At 42.5% G+C, this 19,663-nt stretch overlaps 1 protein-coding gene across 1 annotated transcript; it reads right to left on the bottom strand.

Moving 5' to 3' along the window:
• Nucleotides 1-4,303: 4,303 nt before the first annotated feature.
• On the bottom strand, nt 4,304-19,663 carry GCSH (glycine cleavage system protein H; the record flags this gene model as incomplete). Its single annotated transcript, XM_014589383.2, is given in 5 exon segments — nt 4,304-4,690; nt 6,040-6,171; nt 13,899-13,962; nt 16,418-16,497; nt 19,637-19,663. Coding segments are annotated over 5 exon segments (401 nt in total), but the record flags the coding sequence as incomplete, so codon positions are not given.

Below are 19,663 nucleotides of genomic sequence, written 5' to 3'. Positions count from 1 at the left end.
GGAAATGACGTCAGCGCAGCCCTGCGCAACAAAGCTGCGCGCGGGAGGCTGGCCTCGCGGTCCAGGTGGGGCGTCCTCCCGGCAGGCTCCGCCCCGCGCTCACCCAGTGGAAGCTCCGGGCTGTGCAGCGATCCCCTGAGCCAGCTCCGCCCGGTATGTTGTAGCGGTAATGAGGGGTCAGGGTAGACGGTGGGGCTGCCGGGTGGTATCTCGAAGACCTGCACAACTGCCACTGCTTGTGCAGGCTTAGTGCATCACTTCGCGAGACACTTGGGCTGGCTGTTCTGTTGAGGCTATCGTGTGCCTTCCAGGATGCCAGACCACCATCAAAAGCTTCTCCAGACATTGCCAGATGCCCCCTTGGGGTAGAATCACTCCGTTTCCCCACTGTGCTAGGGTGCCCCCAACCCACACCCACAACTTAATGGGAAGGCTTACCGGTATTGTAGTTTGATTGGAGCGATGGTGGTTCGAACCCACAGACAGTACCAGCTGGCACTCGTCCACCGTCCAGACTTGTAGTAATACAGATCAACCAGTGTCTGGAGACTCCACCTAATCATGCCCAAGTAACAAAGCTACTTACAATAGGGTTGCTCTGTTGTGCTGCCCAGAAACCTGTGGGAACTAGCAAAGGATGGAAAAACCTAAGATGGTGATATCCAGCCTGCACTGCTGACCCAAAGGAACCTAAAAAGCCCAGAAGAACCCTGTTTCTCATGCTAAGGCTGCCATTTTTTGAACATGTCATGTATAAAGAGGCATGTAGGGCCTTCTGCACAGGCCCACCAATCAGAAAATGTCCTTATCCTCTCATACTAACACCAAACACATAAACATCAATATTAACCTGTCCCGGTCTTAGGGAAGACGCATCTGACAGCTTGCCTCCTGTCTTCCTCTTTTAAAAGTTCTGGTTGTACCTGTTTTGGAACTGGTTGTGGGTAAGCAAGTTTCACTCCTTAGGTTTGGTAACACTCCTAGAGTGATGCTGGTACTTTTGAGCTGCCCACAGTGCAGCCAGGGTAGGAACAAGTCCGGCATTAAGGGGTAGTTGAGTCACAACTCCTACTCAGGTCTAATTCTACAGTCCCTCCTCTCCTTTCTAGTTTAGAAAGTGTGTCTGCCATGGAAAAAGATTCAAATATAAGTTCTTAATAGCACCATAATTGAAGGCATTCAGAAAAATAGCCAGGTATTACTGCTTTTTTACAGTATACTAATTTAAAAATATTTCCATGGAGGAGCTAATTTTATATGATGTATATATTATTCTGGGATGTTGGAAGAAAGTACTTTTCTAGAATGACTTTTCTGTTTTTTTATTATTTTTTATTTAAAATACTGTTTGTGGCCTAATATACTTCACAACCTAGAAGTAATGGAGTGCTTAATGATAAAACACAAAATTGTTCCAGCTGCTGGGGCCAGCAGGTAGTGTAGTGGTTAAGATGTTGGCCTCCCACATGGCTGACAGCGGTTCCAGTCCCAGACCCAGAGGCTTGAAAAACGCCATGTGGGACCCGGTGGCTTAAAACTCACGCCCGGCACGTGTGCGTGTGTGCCCAAGATCCCAAGAGGAGAATGGAGAAGGGATTGCGGCATGACCATCCCCCCTGGGGGGTGATTTCTCGCTTTCTGTCTCTATGTCTCTCTCTGTCTGTCTGGCAAGCGCACGCGCCCTATAGCAAAAACCTCTCAAAAAAAAAAAAAAAGTAAGTGGGTTACAGAGCAAGAGTTTGTGTTTTGGGGAAGGGATGGCAGAATGAAAAGGTGCCCCTCTTTCAGAAACTGTAGTTGCTGGTGTACTTCCATCCTAGAATGGCAATTTCCACTTCTCCCCTTTAGAACATTCATCCTTCCCCACCAGGCGAGACTCCCATATAACTATCTTTATAGTAACATCTGCTAAGGCACTGATGAGCAGACCAGGAAACCTGAAAATCCTTACCATGACCACATCTGGTTTTTTGTTTTTTGTTTTTTTGGCTATGGGAGGTGTTTTCCACTCCCTCCCCCATCTCCCATGAGGAGGGACATGACCCCTGCAAGGCAGGGAACAGCTCCCATAGGGAATGATCGTGCCACAATCCCTGAACTTCCACTCTGCCTTCTTTTGGGATTTTGGATGCACATGCACCCAGTATGCCTCTCAAGCCACCAAATCTAAGACTTAAGCAGTGCAGTCAGCCATGTGGGATCTGACTGCCTTAATCACCAGGTCATGGAGCCAACTCAGACACTCAACTAATTATTAACAGCTCATCTCTCATCCTCTATAGCCTTTCTTATCTGTGAAATCAGGGTACTAATGAGTGTGTCTCCTCCCTAGCTCTGGCTCTTAAAGAATATATATGTACCTTCTAAACAAAAAGCAAATCTCTGTAATTAGTACTCATCTCTGCCCATCTTCAAAGCAGGCAGCCAGATTAATTAACCTGATTCATAATTACACAAAAAAAATAAAGGACACAGTGGATATTTTCCTGATAAGGGTGAAAGATACAGGTCAGCACTGTTGGGGCCATCAGCCAGTCTCCTAGCACTTACCTCCCTAGTTCCTCTAAGTTCTCATAGTTACTGTTTATTGACCATGAGAAGGTAGTAGTATTTGAATACTTCCCTTTTCCCAAAGTAACTAGGAAAATGGTAAAGTAGCAGTCCCGTCTTCCCAGCACCAGAGACTGGCCTTGTGGAAGACAATTCCTCCTTCCACAGACAGGTGTGAGGGGCTTGGTCCCATGATGACCCAAGCATACCACATCCACCATAGACCGCATTCCTTCCACTACCTCACTGCAATATACAATGAAACAATCACACAGTAGGGTTCATGCTCCCATGATAATCTAATATCACTGCTCATCTGACAGGAGGTGGAGCCCAGGCTGCAATATGAGTGATGGGGAGTGGCTGCAAACACCAAGCTTGCTCGCCCACCTGCCACCCACCACCACTACACAGCCCCATGAACCGACCGACACCAGTTAATGGCCCAACCCCAGCCCCCAGCCAGGATGGGTCCATGTCCTGGGAGCTGGAGACCCCTGTGATAGAAGATACATATTTTGTCTGCATATATAACTCCACCCCTAATTAACACATTACAATGGGCTAATTCGGGGAGTATGCCACATTAACCACTTGAAGATATCATTTGGCACTCTGAATATGCTTAAGCTGTGAAGACGATTTGTTTTCTAAGTCAGTAAGTTCATAACGCTCCATCCTGTTTCTACTTCTCTTCCCGTTATTTAAGTGGAAATGTAACTGTAACTGAACTCAGGAGTACCATGTGCTGGGGCCAGCAGATGGCCTGAGAGTTGAGGCACTGAATTCCCACATGGCTGACCACAGTTCAATACCCAGACTTGGTGGCTTGCTTTCTCACTTTCCCTCTCTCTCTTGTCAATAATAATAATAATAATATCATCATAAATAAAATTAAATAAATACTTTTTTTAGAAAGTACCACGTGCTATGCTGACCAAAAGTTTCACCTTTCTTTTTCTTTTCTCTTTTAACCTAGAATGATAAAGAAAGCTGGTGACTTGTTTGATTATATTACAGATGACAAAAATAAGTGCTTAATCTTATCAGGCAATTAGATCTTTAAGAAAAATCATTTATCGGTCCAGTCACGGTGGCACAGACAATAGGGTGCTGCTACACAATACTGGAGCCATATAGGAAGGCACCAGGTTGGATCCCAGGCCAGCCCAAACACGTAGGGGCATGTCCACAATCCCGGCAGACTGACAGGCAGGGAGGGACCGAGGCCCTATCAGGGGTGCCTGTATCTCTCTCTCATTCTTCCTCCCTCTCTCAAAATAAACTTTTTTAAAAAGGAGAAAACCAGTCTGTGACTAAAAGAAAACATTTTCCTAGAACCTTTCAATTTATGGTTTAAAGTTCTTTGGAGAACCTTTCAATTTATGGTTTAAAGTTCTTTGGAAAATATACCTTTCCTTAAGTTAGAATCAGCATTTTCACAAACACTAACAAGAATCACTAAATGAAATATTAACAAAACAAAAAACATGATTAATGGAGGAATTGAATACTTTATTATGTCTTATTTTGCTGCAAAGCTGTTGCTTCAACTGTATAAAATAGCACCAGCAAATGCAGTATATGGGGTAACTACAATAGTACTGCTCTTTAACACTATACAACTAACAAACACTTTGCTCCACTCCCACTGATTTCCAATGGGGAGGAAATGAAGTATTCTGACCCACATCCAGGGATGGTTACACAGTGTTCTGTAAGGCTTAGGCGAACAGTATTATCACTAATTACATCATTTTTATAACTAGTTTTTAATCACAGATAATTTCATGAATTCCAAATACTTGTGCTCATAGACTAAGAATCATAGAATATTGTGAAAAAGATACATTTTGTGTTTATTAAAAATATGATCATTAGAAAGTTAAGGGGTTTTTCTTTCCAGTAGTGGTGTTCAGAGTCGTTTCTTTTCCCACTGGTATTGCTAAAAGTTGCCGTTTCAGTCTTCTATCAACCACTAATTTAAGACAACTATGCCTGGATTAAGTTGCTTTACACTACTTTATTTAAGGGTTCTACTTTTACTCTTCAATAGACTTTACGTATTTCTCATACGCATCTTCACTCATTAGTTCATCTAGTTCTGAAGGGTTACTCAGTGTCATCTTGATCAGCCAACCTGCAACCAAGAAATATCATCATGTATTCAAAATTACTTTTTTAAAAAGTCAGACTCAATTAAAATGTGAAATTAATCTATTATAGTATTCCTTCCATACATCATATACTAAGTGTTCATGTAACTTAAAAATTTTAGTCTTATCAACTAAATTAAGATGTTTACATATGATCAAAAAGTACATACAGAATAGATGCTATCATTATAAATGAATACCTCTTAGGTTGTAATAACTGAACGTTAATCTTACTGAACCCCTTATCTAAGGATTCAAATATGCAAGGGCACACTGCATCTGTACTGACAGGAGCACCAACAATATAACTCTTGAGGTTAAGAGTATTAGAAAGCAGTAAAGTTACAAGAATGGGTGAGAGGCAAAAGAGAACTAGCCTAACCCCAACTTTGTTGTTAACTGGCTATATGACTCTGACAGATAAATCCTTTGAGGCCTCAATTTCTCTATGAAATAGAGAAAACTGTTGTTCACAACCTCACTAAGTTACAGAAATGAAAATGCAAAAACAAAAAATGCAATACATTATTTATTATTAATTCTTATATAGCACAATGTGAGTGGCTATTTAAATCTAAAGAGGTTAAACACGTGACAGATGTGTACACCATAGAAACCAAGGAATTGGGGCCAGCAGATGGTGTGGTGGGTAAAGTGCTGGACTCCCACATAGCCGATCACAATTCAGGTCCTGGACCCAGCAGCTTGAAAAGGATAACAGGCACATGTCCATGTATGCCCAAAATCTCAGGAAGAGAATGGAGGTGAAAGGACGAGTGTGGCCATATCCCCCTGGGGGAAGATTTCTCACTCTCCTCCTGTCTCTGGTAACCACACACACCCTATAGCATAAACCTTTAAAAAAAGGATTTTTCGCCAACCAGCAGTTGGCATAATGGCTATGTCGCTGGACTCCCACATAGTCGACCATGGTTCGTGTCCCGCACCCGGTGGCTTAAAACTTTGGCTGGGCGCGTGTGCGTGCGTGCCAAAGATCCCAAGAGGAGAAAGGATTGCGGTGTGGCCATCCCCTCTGGTGGGTGATTTCTCGCTTTCTGTCTCTCTATCTTTCTCTGTCTGGCAAGCACAAATGCCCTTATAGCAAAAACCTTTCCAAAAAAAACAAAAAAAGCATTTTTCTTATGATACTAAGAACACTTAAAATGCCTTTATCCTTGGAGATCTTAACTATAACTGATGTATTCAGCGTATCTTTTCCTTTTCAAAGCAGAACATCTCTACGTAGTACCAAGAAGTCATGATTAGTTAAACTTAAATGCTGGATTAAATGTTAACTGTAGCGGAAATCCTTCAAAGATTTCCAACAACTTACCATCTTCATAACAAGATTTGTTGACAAGTCCTGGATTTTCTGCAAGAGCTTCATTAATTTCAGTTACTTCTCCTGACAGAGGAGAATAGAGTTCACTAGCAGCTTTTACACTTTCCAAAGCACCAAACTCATCTAAAAAGAGGAAATTAAAATATTAAATGCCAAAAGCCAGTGACTTAAAATATAAAATATACAGAACTTGTTACCTCTCATCAGCCATGATTAACAAATTGCTTTAATTAGAAACAAAATTATAGGTTCTGTCATACTCATATCACCTATCAAAAGGTTTAAATCACCTCAATAAAGTCGACTTGTCTGTTCTGGACACAGTGACTAAAAATGGTGGTGTGTCTCTATAACAGATAAGCTTAATTAAAAACTCAACTTTCAACTTACTGGGTTCAGGGGGAGAAAAAAGGAAAATTTTAGGAGGCTTCAGTAATGGTGAAGTATATCTTATAAGATCACCTTCCTGGGGAACCATCAGTTAGCGTAATGACTATGTCGCTGGACTCCCATGTAGTTGACCACGGTTCGCGTCACGGACCCGGTGGCTTAAAACTCACGCCAGGCGCGTGTGCGTGCGTGCCCAAGATCCTGAGAGGAGAATGGAGGAGAAGGGATTGTGGCGTGCCCATCCCCCCTGGGGGGTGATTTCTCGCTTTCTCTCTCTATGTCTCTCTCTGTCTGGCGAGCGCATGCACCCTATAGCGAAAACCTCTCAAAAAAAAACAAAAAACAAAAAAAACCCCAAAAAACAAAGATCACCTTCCTGCAGAGAACCATGATAAACCATGAATAAAACATAAAAAACAATTATATGAAGATTTTGCAGAGTGATCAAAAGGGAAGTCAATCCTGGAAATGGAGAATCAAAATGGGTGAGATTGTCATTTATATAATCTGTCCCCTGACAACATACTCTTTCCAAAGAGCACAGCATGACTTGAACACAAGAAGAAAACCATTCTTTTTTTTTTAAAGACTTATTTAATTTTATTTATTTACTTATTCATTTATTTTAATTTGACCAGAAAGAGAGAAATACAGAGAGAGAGAGAGAAAGTGAGAAAGCAAGCCATCAGGTCCAGGACTTGAACCATGGTTGGCCATGTGAGAGTGTCCAGCACCTTAACCACCACGCCACCTGCTGGTTCCCTGAAGAAAACCATTCTTATTTGCTTGAAGGATCACAAAATAATGTGAGGCTATACACAGTGGCTGGAAATTGAGAACTGAAATAATAGAAAAAAGGGTGCCACCATGAAGAGAAAAAGAAGCTAACAAACAGATCCCACATGTTGGAAATAGCCAGAAAACTTAAAGTACCTATTACATGTTCAAAGAGTTAAAGAAAATGATCAGCGTAATAAGTGAACATATAGGAGAATATTTGCAAACAAATGGAGATTTTAAAAAAGGATGTACTGGGGGCCTGCACCATAGTGCAGCAGTTAAGCCCTGTGCATAGAGAACTGAATCCCACATGGGGGACAGTAGTTCAGATCCCAGCCTTAATGGCTTGAAAAACATGCAAGATGCATGTGTGTGTACCTCAAATCCTTACAGAATGGAGAAATGGAGAAGGGGGACTTTGATGTGACCATGCCCCACTGGGGGATGCTTTCTCTCTGGTGAGTGCACACACCTAGGAATTAAAAAAAATAGACATTGTAGAACTGAGAAGCATACAGGACCAGCAGATGGTTTAATTGTTATATCACTGGACTACCATGTAGTCAACCATAGTTCAAGTCCTAGACCTGGCAGCTTAAAACTCATGCCAAGCATGTGCGTGTGTGCCCAAAATCCCCAAGAAGAGAATGGAGAAGGGATTATGGTATGGCCATTGCCCCAGGTGGTGATTTTTCACTTTCTGTCTCTGTCTCTCTACCAAGTGCATGTACCCTATAGCAAAAAATCTCATTCTACAAAAAAAAACCTAAGAAGTATAATACCTAAAATGAAAAATTAGGAGGCCAGCAGTAGTGTGGAGGTTAAGGTGACTAGATCCCATATGGCCAACTGCACAGTTCGAATCCCAGACCCAACAGTGTGAAAATCACACAGGGTACATATGTATGTGTGTTCAGAATCCTAAAAGAAGAATGGATGAGAAGACTGTGGCCTGGCCATTCCCCCCAACCAGGGGGTGATTTCTCTCACACTCCCTCTCTCTTTGACAAGCACACACACACCATAGCAAAAAAAAAAATTTTTAAATAAATTAAAAAATAAAAATCTTTGGAAACCATAGACTGCAGACAGCATAAGAAATGATCAGAGAATGTGAAGAAAGATCAACTGAAACTAAAGAACAGTTAAAACCAAAAACAAAAAATTAACAGAGCCTTGCATCTGTGGGATACCATCAAATGATCTGACAAACATGTAATTGGACTCCCAGAAGAATAAAGAAGGGAAAAATTTCTGAAGAACTGACCAAAAGAACCCAAACTTCAAATCTGATGGAAAAAACTTACAAATTAAAGCTCAGTTGGGACCAGCAGTTGGCATATTGGCTATGCCACTGGACTCCCATGTAGTCGACCGCAGTTCGATTTCCAGACCCGGTGGCTTAAAACTCATGCCAAGCATGTGTGCATGTTTGCCCAAGATCCCAATAGGAAAATGGAGGAGAAGGGATTGTGGCATGGCCATCCCCCTGGGGGGGTGATTTCTTGCTTTCCATCTCTCTGTATTTCTGGTGAATGCACACACACTATAGCAAAAAAACTTCTCCAACCCCCCCTCAAAAAAACCCCAGCAAACCCCAAACAAAACAGACATAGTGAAAAATCACACTTTTATAAGTCACAAACTGCTAAAACCTCAGCACTCAGAAGAAGGTAGCATATTACATAAAAGAGAAAGACACCAGCCTGTCTCCTGATGTTTAATGAGCTGGATCCCACATGGCCAACTACACAGTTTGAGTCCAGAGAGGAGCAAATTAAATCTAAGTGAGTAAAAGGAAAGAAACAAAGACACGAACAGAAGTCAATGGAATAAAAAAACAAATGAAAAAAAAATTAGATATTTGGAAAGATTACAAACAAAACTAATACCTGGCGAGCCTGATTAAGAAAAAAGATACAAATTACCATCAGTATCAGTAAATGGAAAAGGGATCCTTAAATATAGACCCTACACATAATATTAATGAATGACAAATAAAAACACCTTTGTGCATAATTTTGAAGCATGAGATGCAGAGATTCCTCTCAAAAAAGCACAAGCAAACCAGTAGAAGTTAACAAATCTGAACAGACCTATAACTATTATGGAATACATTTAAGTTTCTATCAAAGCCTTTCCTACATAGAAATCTATAGACCCAGATTTCACTGGTTAAATAAACTTTTAAGGTAGAAACAAAGCTAAACTTGGACATTTTTTCCCAGAAAACCAGAGGTGGTGGGAACATTTCCAAAATTACTCTATAAGACTAGTATAACTGATTGCAAAATTGGATAAAGCCATTATAAGAAAATTAAAGACAAGTATCTCTCATGAATATAATATAAAAATTCTTAAAATTATTTACAAATCCAGAATACATAAAAAATAATTTTGTCATCATGGCTATCTGGGGTTTAATCTTACATTACAAGGTTCCTTAAACATTAAAGTCAATTTTATTCTTCACATTAAGAGAATAAAGGAAAGGGGCCGGCAAGTGGCATGGTGGTTAAAGGTGCTGGACTCCCACATGGCCGACCACGGTTCAAGTCTCAGACCTGGTGGCTTCCTTTCTCACTTTCCCTCTCTCTCTTTCCTTTTCTGTCTCTCTCTCTCTGGCCAAATTAAAATAAATAAATGAATAAATAAAATTAAATAAATAATTATTTTTTAAAAAGAGAGAATAAAGGAGAAACAACATATGATCATTGCTTTACATAAAAATAATAACAAAATTCAACATTTATTAATAATAACTCTTGGCAAACTAAATATAGAAAGGAACTTGTATGAAAACCCCACAGCTGGGCCAGCCTGTGGAATAGTGGTTAAGGCAGCTGGATCCCACAGCTGGCTGTGCAGTTTGAGTCCCAGACCTAGTGGCCTGAAAAACACACCTGGCCCTTGTGCATATATGCCCAAATTCTAGAAAGGTGGGAAAGAAAGGACTGTAGGGTGACTATGCCCCATGGGGGGGGGTGTTTCTCTCCTCCTCTCCTTCCCTCCCTCCCTACTGGGCAAAATTGAAAACAAACAAACAAACAAACACCACAGCTTACATTATGTCTAATAATGAAATTTCAAATGTTCTCTTACAAGATCAAGAACAAAGTAATGGTGTCTACTTTCACTGCTTCGATTCAACATTATACTGAAGGTCCTAGCCAGTGTAATAAGGCATAAGAAAATGCATAAAGAGTAAAAGAAATAAAGGTCTTCACTTATAGATAACATTACTATTTACAAAGACAATCCTAAGAGAACCTACAAAACAATGAATTTAATAAGGTCACAGATAAAATGTCAATATATCCAAATAAATATCAATAGTATTACTATATGTGAATACCCAACAACTGGAAAATGTAATTATTTTTACTTTTTTTTTTTTAGATTTTGGCATATGTGCTTACATAGAGACAGAGAGAAAGTGAGAAATCACCCCCCTGGGGAAATGGCCATACCGCGACCCCTTCTCCATTCTCCTCTTGCAATTTTGGGGATGCACACACATGTGCCCAGCATGATATTTTATTTGAGAGAGGTTTTTGCTATAGGGCACGTGCACTCACCAGAAAGACAAAGAGAGACAGAGAGACAAAAAGCAAGAAATCACCCCGAGGAGGAATGGCCACACAGCAATCCCTTCTCCTCTGTTCTCCTCTCAGGATCTTGGGCACGCACACACAGGTGTCCAGCGTGCGTTTAAGCCACTGGGTCTGGGACTCAAACCATGTTCAACTACATGGGAGTCCAGCAACAGCAATTACGCCAACTACTGGTCCCTTTTTTTCTTTTTTGCCAACTGGTTTTTGATAAAAGGCAGTGGCCAATTCAGTGGTGTCAGTGAACTTTTCAGTAAATGGTGCTGGAACACATAAGTAACCTTATGGGAGGAAAAAAGAAAACTCTACTTCACACCCCAAAGAAAACTTCATGGACCTGTGCATGATAGCCAAAATGAGGAACCAGCAGATGGCATAATGGTTACATTGCTGGACTCTCATGAGGTCAACCACAGTTCGAGTCCCAGACCCAGCAGGTTAAAATTCACACCAGGTACGTGTGCATGTGTGCTGAAAGTACCAAGGGTAGAGTGGAGGAGAAGGGATTGCAGCATGGCCATACCCCCTGGGGGGTGATTTCTCGCTGTCTGTCTCTCTAGTGAGCACATGCACCCTATAGCAAAAATCCCTCTCTCTGAAAAAGAAAAGAAAAAGCCAAAATGATATGAAGCTTTCAGGAGAAAACATGACAGTGTAACATTTTCACCAACTTGGTGCTATGATCTCAATGTCTGTGCCCCCAAAATGCACATGTTGAAATACAAACTCCAGGGTTATTCAGTAAAACACTTGAATAGAGGGGCTGGCAGGTGGTGTGGTGGTTGAGGGCGCTGGACTCCCACATGGCTGACCATGGTTCAAGTCCTGAACCTGGCAGCTTGCTTTCTCACTTTCTCTCTCTCTCTGTCCCTCTCTGGCCAAATTAAATAAATAAATAAAGTTAAATAAAATAATCCTTAGAAAAAAGTTAAGTCACTTAAAAAAAAGAAACTTGAATAGAGATTTCACTAAAAAAAGGTGTAAGTGGCAAAAAGCATACGAAAAGATCTTCAATAATAATCATTTGGTAAACACATGTTAAACCCATAATGAGATTTGTAGCAACTGGCATTCTCTAATATTGCCATTGTGAATGTGAAATGGCACAACCACTTCGGCAAATCATTTGGCAGTTTCTTATTAAACATATATGTAGATATGACCCAGAAATTCCACTCTTATGTGTGTTTACCCAAGGGGAAAGAAGAGACACAACGCAAAGAAAAGAATGTTTACATTATGAGTGGTTTTATTCATAATAGCCAAAAACTAGAAACACAAAAATCTATCAACAAAATAGAATAAAGATGTTTTATATTCACACAATGGAACAGCAGTTAGTAACAAAAAAGAATAAACTACTTATCACTCAAATATGAATGGATCTTAAAATCATGGTATTACACAGAAAGCAGCCAGACAGAAAACATACTGTGTGCTTCCTTTTATATAAATAGGTAAAACTAATATATGGTGTAGAAATCAAAGAAGAGATTTGATTGAGAACATTTTCACAGGTGGATACGTTTGTTAAAATTCATTAAGACGGGGACCAGCAGTTGGAGTAATGGCTATGTCACTGGATTCCCATGTAGTCAACCGCGGTTTGCGTCCCGGACCCAGTGGCTTTAACTCACGCTGGGCACATATGCATGCGTGTGTGCTCAAGATCCCAAGAGAAGATGGAGGAGAAGGGATTTGGTATGGCCCATCCTCCCTGGGGGGGTGATTTCTCGCTTTCTCTCTCTCTCTCTCTCTCTGTCTTTCTGGCAAATGCACACACCCTACAGCAAAAACCTCTCCCCCCAAAAAATTTTTCATTAAATTGTACACTTAACAATCAATGCATTTCACTTATTTTATGCTGGATATTACACTCATTTAATCCTTAACGAGTCTATAAGGTAGGTATCCTAACTTACACCTGAGACCTAAATTCAGTAATTTTCCCCAAAGCCATAGGGCTGGTAACTTGTGGGCCCAGGATCCAAAACCAAGTTCTGAGGGCTGGCTGGTGACAGGGTGGTTAAAGGTGCTGAACTCCTTGAACTGTGAAGTTGAGCACATCGGATCCAGCAGACCACAGTTCGAGTCCTGGACCTGGCGACGTACTTTCTCACTTTCTGTTTCTCTCTAGTCAAAATGAAAAATAATGATAATAATTCTAAAAAAAGAAAAAAAACAAATTCTGACTCTTTGCTCATGTTCTTTCTTGATAATCGCTACTGTTTCCAAAGAAATACAGATATAACTAAAGTTAACACCTCAGTGATAGTACACAGTACCAATCAGTTTATAGGGAGGCAAGGAGTGGAGCAATTCAAGTCATCTCCTGGTACTTTCTGGAAATGCTCCCTGTTCTCCTTCCTGTCATCCCTAATAGCTAAGGATGGTAACACAGCCCACACCTGACTAATGAAATGTAAAACAATGCCTGCTGACAAACTTCTAATGGAGATGTTCTTTTCCTTTTCTCTCTCTTTTTTTTTCTTTGCATATGCCAGGGAACAGACAGGGAGGAAGAGGGAGCAAGCATCCCCACAGTAGGGTGTGGTCATGTCCCTTCTCCATTTCTCCATTCTGTCTGGATTTGGAGCACGCCTGCACACATATCTGGCATTTTTTCAAGCTTCGGAGGCCAGAATTCCAATTATGGTTGGCCCTGTGGGATCCAGCTCCCTTAACCACCAGGCAACAGGGTCAGTCCAGTGTTCCTTCTTGACAAAGAGATGAGAAAACCTGACCTTCCCTTCTTACTTTCAGATATCATTATTTGAGAATGTGATATCTGAATATTTCCCACTACCCTGTGACAAACTGAGGCAGAAAAACTATGAAGAGAGGTTTTGTCTTTAATAACCTTCCATGACCCAACCCAATATCCAACTATCTATGAACTGCTTGTAAGGGATAACAGTGAATCCCTACCATTAAACATCTTTTGTTTGAAAATTCTGTTATTTAAGTCAAAAATAACTTATCCTGGGTGCAAACAAGCTGCTATTCAAGGTAAAGATAGGTAAGGAAAATTCACGGCATGAATCATGACATCATGAGAAGAACACTCACCTTGTTTGTTCAGTTTTGTCCCAACTTCAGGCAGACTACAATAAACAACATCTCCCAAAGCTTCCTTAAAAAAAAAAAGGACACCAAATTTAAACCCCCCAGTAAACAGGAAAAGGCCAAACACTGAATGCCCTGATTCAGACTATATGTATTTTACACCAAGGGAACAAAGTCTTTGGTTTTTCTTACAACTCTTTAAAATGTAAAAACTGAGCCAGCCAGGTGGCATGGTAGTTAGGTGGCTGGATCCCATGTGGCCAACTTCACAGTTCAAGTCCTGGACAGCTTGAGAAACATGCCTGGCATATGTCTGTGGTGTGGCCATCTCCCCCTGGGGAGTGGGTTTCTCACTTTGTCTCTCTCTCTCTCTAGCAAGCACACATACCCTATAGCAAACTAAAAAAAAAAAAAAAAAGTAAAACTGTTAACTCATTGATTCAACAAATCAGTCACCATAATCCCTTAAAGCTTTACACTCCCTTGAAGAGCTTGACTTCAGGAAATCTGCATCCAGTGAGTGATTACAACCCTTTGTACGACTCAGAAGACATCTGTCAGAGTGTATGTCATTTCCATGGTGGTGACTCCCTTTATACATAAGCCCCAGGTGGTAAGAATTCCATCATGCGGACGACTCACAAAATGTTCTATTCTGGGCCTCAAAGTATGTATTCATATGTGCCAGTGAAAATATAACTGATTCTCAATATCTAAGAATCCAACATTTCTAAGGAATTTTCCCCATAAGTTAACATCTCCCCTCCCTGTCCTGCATCACCCCAGCACAGACATCCAATTGCCTATCACTGGCCCATAGTTCTATTGTGCTTCTCACTTTCATTTAAACAGTATCAGTATGGGATCACTGGAGATAGGGTAATGAACAGTCCAAACAAAAGGCTTCCCACAGTGTAATCTTTGCCTGTTTAGGTTTTCCCTCTTCTTCATGTCCCCTGGTCGTGAGCGTGTCACTGTACCCACAAAACGCACCAGCCACACTGCAGCTTGTCATCTTTCCTTAATTACCTAATATAAAACAAACATACTGCTTTCTTTAAACAAGGTATGTTTCCTACTTTAAAAAAAAAAAAGATGGGAACGAGCAGTTAGCGTAATGGCTATGTCGCTGGATTCCCATGTAGTCGACCGTGGTTCGCGTTCCAGACCCGGTGGCTTAAAACTCACGCCGGGCGCGTGTGCGTACGTGCCCAAGATCCTGAGAGGAGAATGGAGGAGAAGGGATTGCGGCATGACCATCCCCCCTGGGGGGTGATTTCTCGCTTTCTGTCTCTCTGTCTCTCTCTTGCCTGTCTGGCAAGCGCACGCGCCCTATGGCGAAAATCTCTCCAAAAAAGAAAAAAGAGTCTAGGCCAGGTGGTGTAGTGACAGCACCTGGAACACCCATGGCTGACGGTGCAATTTGAGTCCCAGACTCTGTGGCTTGGGAAACACACTGGGCATGTGTACATGAGTGCTCAAAATTCCAAGAAGAGAACAGAGAAGGGATTGTAGTGTGGCATTGGGGGGTGATTTCTCACTTTCCCCCTTTCTCGCTTCAGCAAGTGCATATGCCCTATAGCAAGAACTAAATAAATAAATGTTTAAAAAGTGTCTTCTGAGAGAGGAGACAGGCATCCTAACAGGGTCTCCACACTGTGACCCACCCCCCCAGCTTCTGCCAGCTAGGAACACTGGCATGTGTGTATGCACCTGGTGTACAAGGAGGCCCCAAGACACAAACCTAAGGCCTTCCCATATGTCCAGCAGTGCAGGGTGCTGTTACCACCACACCATCCAGGGCTGGAACTATGCAGCCAGCCATGTGGGACCCAGCCACTTTAACCACCAGGCCACCTGGCTGGCCCTCTTCTACTTTGAAAAATGTTGTTTTCCCTTTATTCCTGAAAGACCATTTACCCATGCAAATGAGAGAGAGAAGCACCCCCCCAATAGGATTTGGTCATGCCACTAACCCTTCCTCCAAGCAGCTGGACCTGGGCACTTGCACAGGGGCTCAGCTTCTGTTGAACAGCCCATTACCACTATGCCAAGAAGCTGGCCCCATGCCCCTAGTTTTAACATTAAATGTTAACTTTATCAGCATCTCTGAAAATATCACAACCTAGGGCCAACCCATGGCCTGATGGTAAAGGCACTGGATCCACATGGCCAAGCTCATGTTCAAGTTCTAGATCCCGGCCACGTGTGTGCATGTGCCCCAAAACCCTCAAAAGGGCAAAATGGAGAAGGGATCGCAGCACGGCCATTCCCCATGGGGGGTGCTTTCTCCCTCTCCCTGTCTCTCTCTGGTGAGCACACACACCCTCTGAGGGTTAAAACAAACAAACCAACCACGTACCACCCTAGCTAAATTATATTTTACTTGTTTCACCTATGACTGATTTTCTTCAGGCCTTTAAAAGGCTCAAAGTACTATAGGCAGAATCACAATTTTTAAACAATTTTTAAGAAATAGAATCCAAATTATATGAGAGTAGACCATTGCAAATGTAAGATACCTGTGCAAAATTGCTGATTCCCACTGTTCCAATACCGTTTTCTGTTGTTATCCACTCATGTTTCTCCGTGAATTTACGCACTAAAACAGAAGACAGGTATTTCAGAAAAGCAGAGGTACCACTTCTCAAAAAGCACTTTGCGGGAACCAGCAGTTAGCGTAATGGCTATGTCGCTGGACTCCCACGTAGTAGACCGCGGTTCGCATCCCAGACCCGGTGGCTTAAAACTCAAGCCGGGCGCATGTGCGTGCGTGCCCAAGATCCCGAGAGGAGAATGGAGGAGAAGGGATTGTGGCGTGACCATCCCCTCTGGGGGGTGATTTCTCGCTTTCTGTCTCTATGTCTCTCTCTGTCTGTCTGGCGAGAGCGCACGCGCCCTGTAGTGAAAACCTCTCCAGATAGTCCTCAGCTTAAAATAGTTCAACTTAGGGGGCTGACAGTTGGCGTGGTGGTGGCATGCACACATACCTGGCGTGAGTTTCAAGCAGCCAAGTCCAGGACTAAGACCGCGGTTGGACATGTGGGAATCCAGGGCCTTAACCACCATGCCACCTGCTGGCCCAAAACTAATACACTTTTGAAAGTAAGGGTGAGGTCTCTCTGAGAGGACAGTCCTGACTTGGGCCTTGCCATCTTGCCTGACTGTAAAGATAACGTTAGGAATAAGGTTGCTCTGACCCTGAACTTAGTAACTGAGCAACTGCAATTTTAGGAAGACATCAATATGATTAAGCTCAGTCACCTAGGTCTGCTTGACTTCAAAGTCCGTAAGTCTTCCTGCTAGGCATGCTATTTAGGCTACAGACAACGATTAGTGCAATGCTCCTGTAACCCTTGGCCCAACAGAGAAAAGTGGACAGATTAGGTAAATAATTACTTTCTTACTTGGTCTTGAAAAACATGGTTTGAGACCTTCAAAATCAGGGCCTGTAATTAGGAAAATTTTGCCTTGTCCTCTGATTAGTCACTAGTATGTTAAAATGTGTTATATAATTTCATAATGATTACACACAATTACAAAGTATATAATTAAAGTACGTAAGAGTGATCACATTTTTCTTCCTATTTACTTGATAAACACTAATGGTGGATAACAAACATCATTTATTAAGTGCTTATTATATCAATCAGGCTGTGTGTGCAGCAGTTACATTATTCCATTTCCTTCTCCCAACAACTTGGTAAGATCCCTAGGGATTATCATCTCCTTTCAGATGAAGGAAACAGATTCAGGGAGGAAAAATGACTATGCCCAAGATCACACAGAGGTGAAGGGTTAGAACCAGAACTGAAATTGGGCTTTGTCTTCTACCAAAAACGTAAGAGCTTTACCAGATCAGGAGCATTGATCATTGGCACAGCATTTAACTGGATAATGCAGATGCCTAGAATTAGTGTAGCACAGAGGAACAGCAACAAAAAACAGACCTGAAACCAAATTCTTATCTGAGAAATGCTTCACCCTTGTATTCCCGTGGGGAAAGGAAATCTTTATGCTTCAGACTCTGGAATAAATCAACTTATCAACAACTGCAGTTCTGAACAGGGTGCTAACACAGTGAATGAGGCTACAGCCATCACAGGCCTGTGCACCCTGCATAAGCTGGAGTTCTTCACAAGGAGCAGTCAGTGACAAGGGCTCAGCATGAAGCAAGGAAACTCCCGTTCCCTTGTCCTAATTGTGCTAAAGTAGCACAATGGCCCAGAAGGTTATGGGCAGGTCTCCCTGTTATTTCAAGCCCATTTAAGGCAGGCCTCACAGGCCAGCAGGTGACATGGTGGTTGGCCTATAGCATATGAAAAATTAGTAATAGGGTCCAGCAGTTAGCATAATGGCTATGTCGCTGGACTCCCACATAGTCAATAGCGGTTCAAGTCCTGGACCCAGTGGCTTAAACTCACGCTGGGCGCGTGTGCGTGCGTGCCCAAGATCCCGAGAGGAGAATAGAGGAGGAGGGATTGCGGCGTGGCCATCCCCCCCGGGGGGTGATTTGACGCTTTCTGTCTGTCTTTCTCTGTCTGGCTGGCAAGTGCACGCCCCCTATAGCAAAAACAAAACAAAACAAAAAACTCTCCCAAAAAAGAGAAAGGAAAATAAATAAATAAATAAATAAATAAATAAATAAAAATTAGTAGTAAATAAAATGAAATAATTCCTTTGCTTTGGAGAGCTGATTTGGTCATAGGGCGCATGGGCTGGCTGGAGAGACAGAAAGTGAGAAACCGCCCTCCTCCCCCTTGGCCACCCTGCAATCCCTTCTCCTCCATTAACCTCTTGGGATTTTGGGCAGGCACGCACACGTTATCACAGTCAGCCATGCAGGAGTCCAACGCCAAAACCACTACGCCACCTACTGGCCCCTTATTTTTTAAAGAGTTTTTCTTTTTGCACTGACTGGAGAGACAGACACAGTAAGAGGGAAATTGAGAAATCCCCTCCCCTCCACAATCGCTGCAATCCCTTCTCCAGTCTGTTCCTGGGATCTTGGGGTGCGCATGCACAACTGCCAGGTGAGATTTTCAAGCCACCAGGTCCAGGGTTCCAACCACGGTGGGCCATGTGGGACTCTAGACACCTAACCACCACCCATCTGCTGGTCGCAATAATTATTTTTTGAAATGTTTAAAGTAGGCCTCATTTCAGTCCCAGTACACAAGAATGGCTCAGTAAAGTCGAGCTGAACTTATGCATTGAGTCCAAAAGACTTTATTATTTTTAGGAAACAGCTGAGTTTTTGACATCATGCCTGTTTTGAAAACATGATGCCTAGTACCAGAAAAAAAATTTTTAAGATATATATATATATATATATATATATCTTAATCAGTTTTACTTCCGAGTGTTCAGTTATGGTCCAGTAAACTAAAGACCTCCAAGTTTAGAGACTCAGTGCACCAAACGCAAGACAAACTAAGGTTCCTTAAAAGCTGGGCGACACTTGCCGGGCTCCACCCGCCTGGGAGCCCTCCCGGCTCCACCTACCCTGCGGTACAAAGGCTGCTGGCGTCTCTCCTCCTACCTCCTACCTAGGGGACAGCGGCCACAGGGCAAGGGACCCCAACGACCGAGGGCAGCGTGGGGCAGGGCTCGCGCTCGCTATGCACCCTGCGCCTGCGGCTCAGGAATGCAAACTCGACCTTCTCCAAGTCCAGGCAGCTAGAAAGAGCGGCCAGGCGGGAGGGACGTGCCCAGCTCGTCCCACGTGCGCGCCCTCTTACCCGACAGCAGAGCCGGTCCGGTGCGCA

The sequence above is a fragment of the Tupaia chinensis genome, unplaced genomic scaffold (genome assembly GCF_000334495.1).
Source record: "Tupaia chinensis unplaced genomic scaffold, TupChi_1.0 Scaffold000355_1, whole genome shotgun sequence".
NCBI lineage: Eukaryota > Metazoa > Chordata > Mammalia > Scandentia > Tupaiidae > Tupaia > Tupaia belangeri.
Note: the sequence above shows the minus strand (reverse complement) of the source record. Positions and strands in the feature narration are given on the sequence as shown.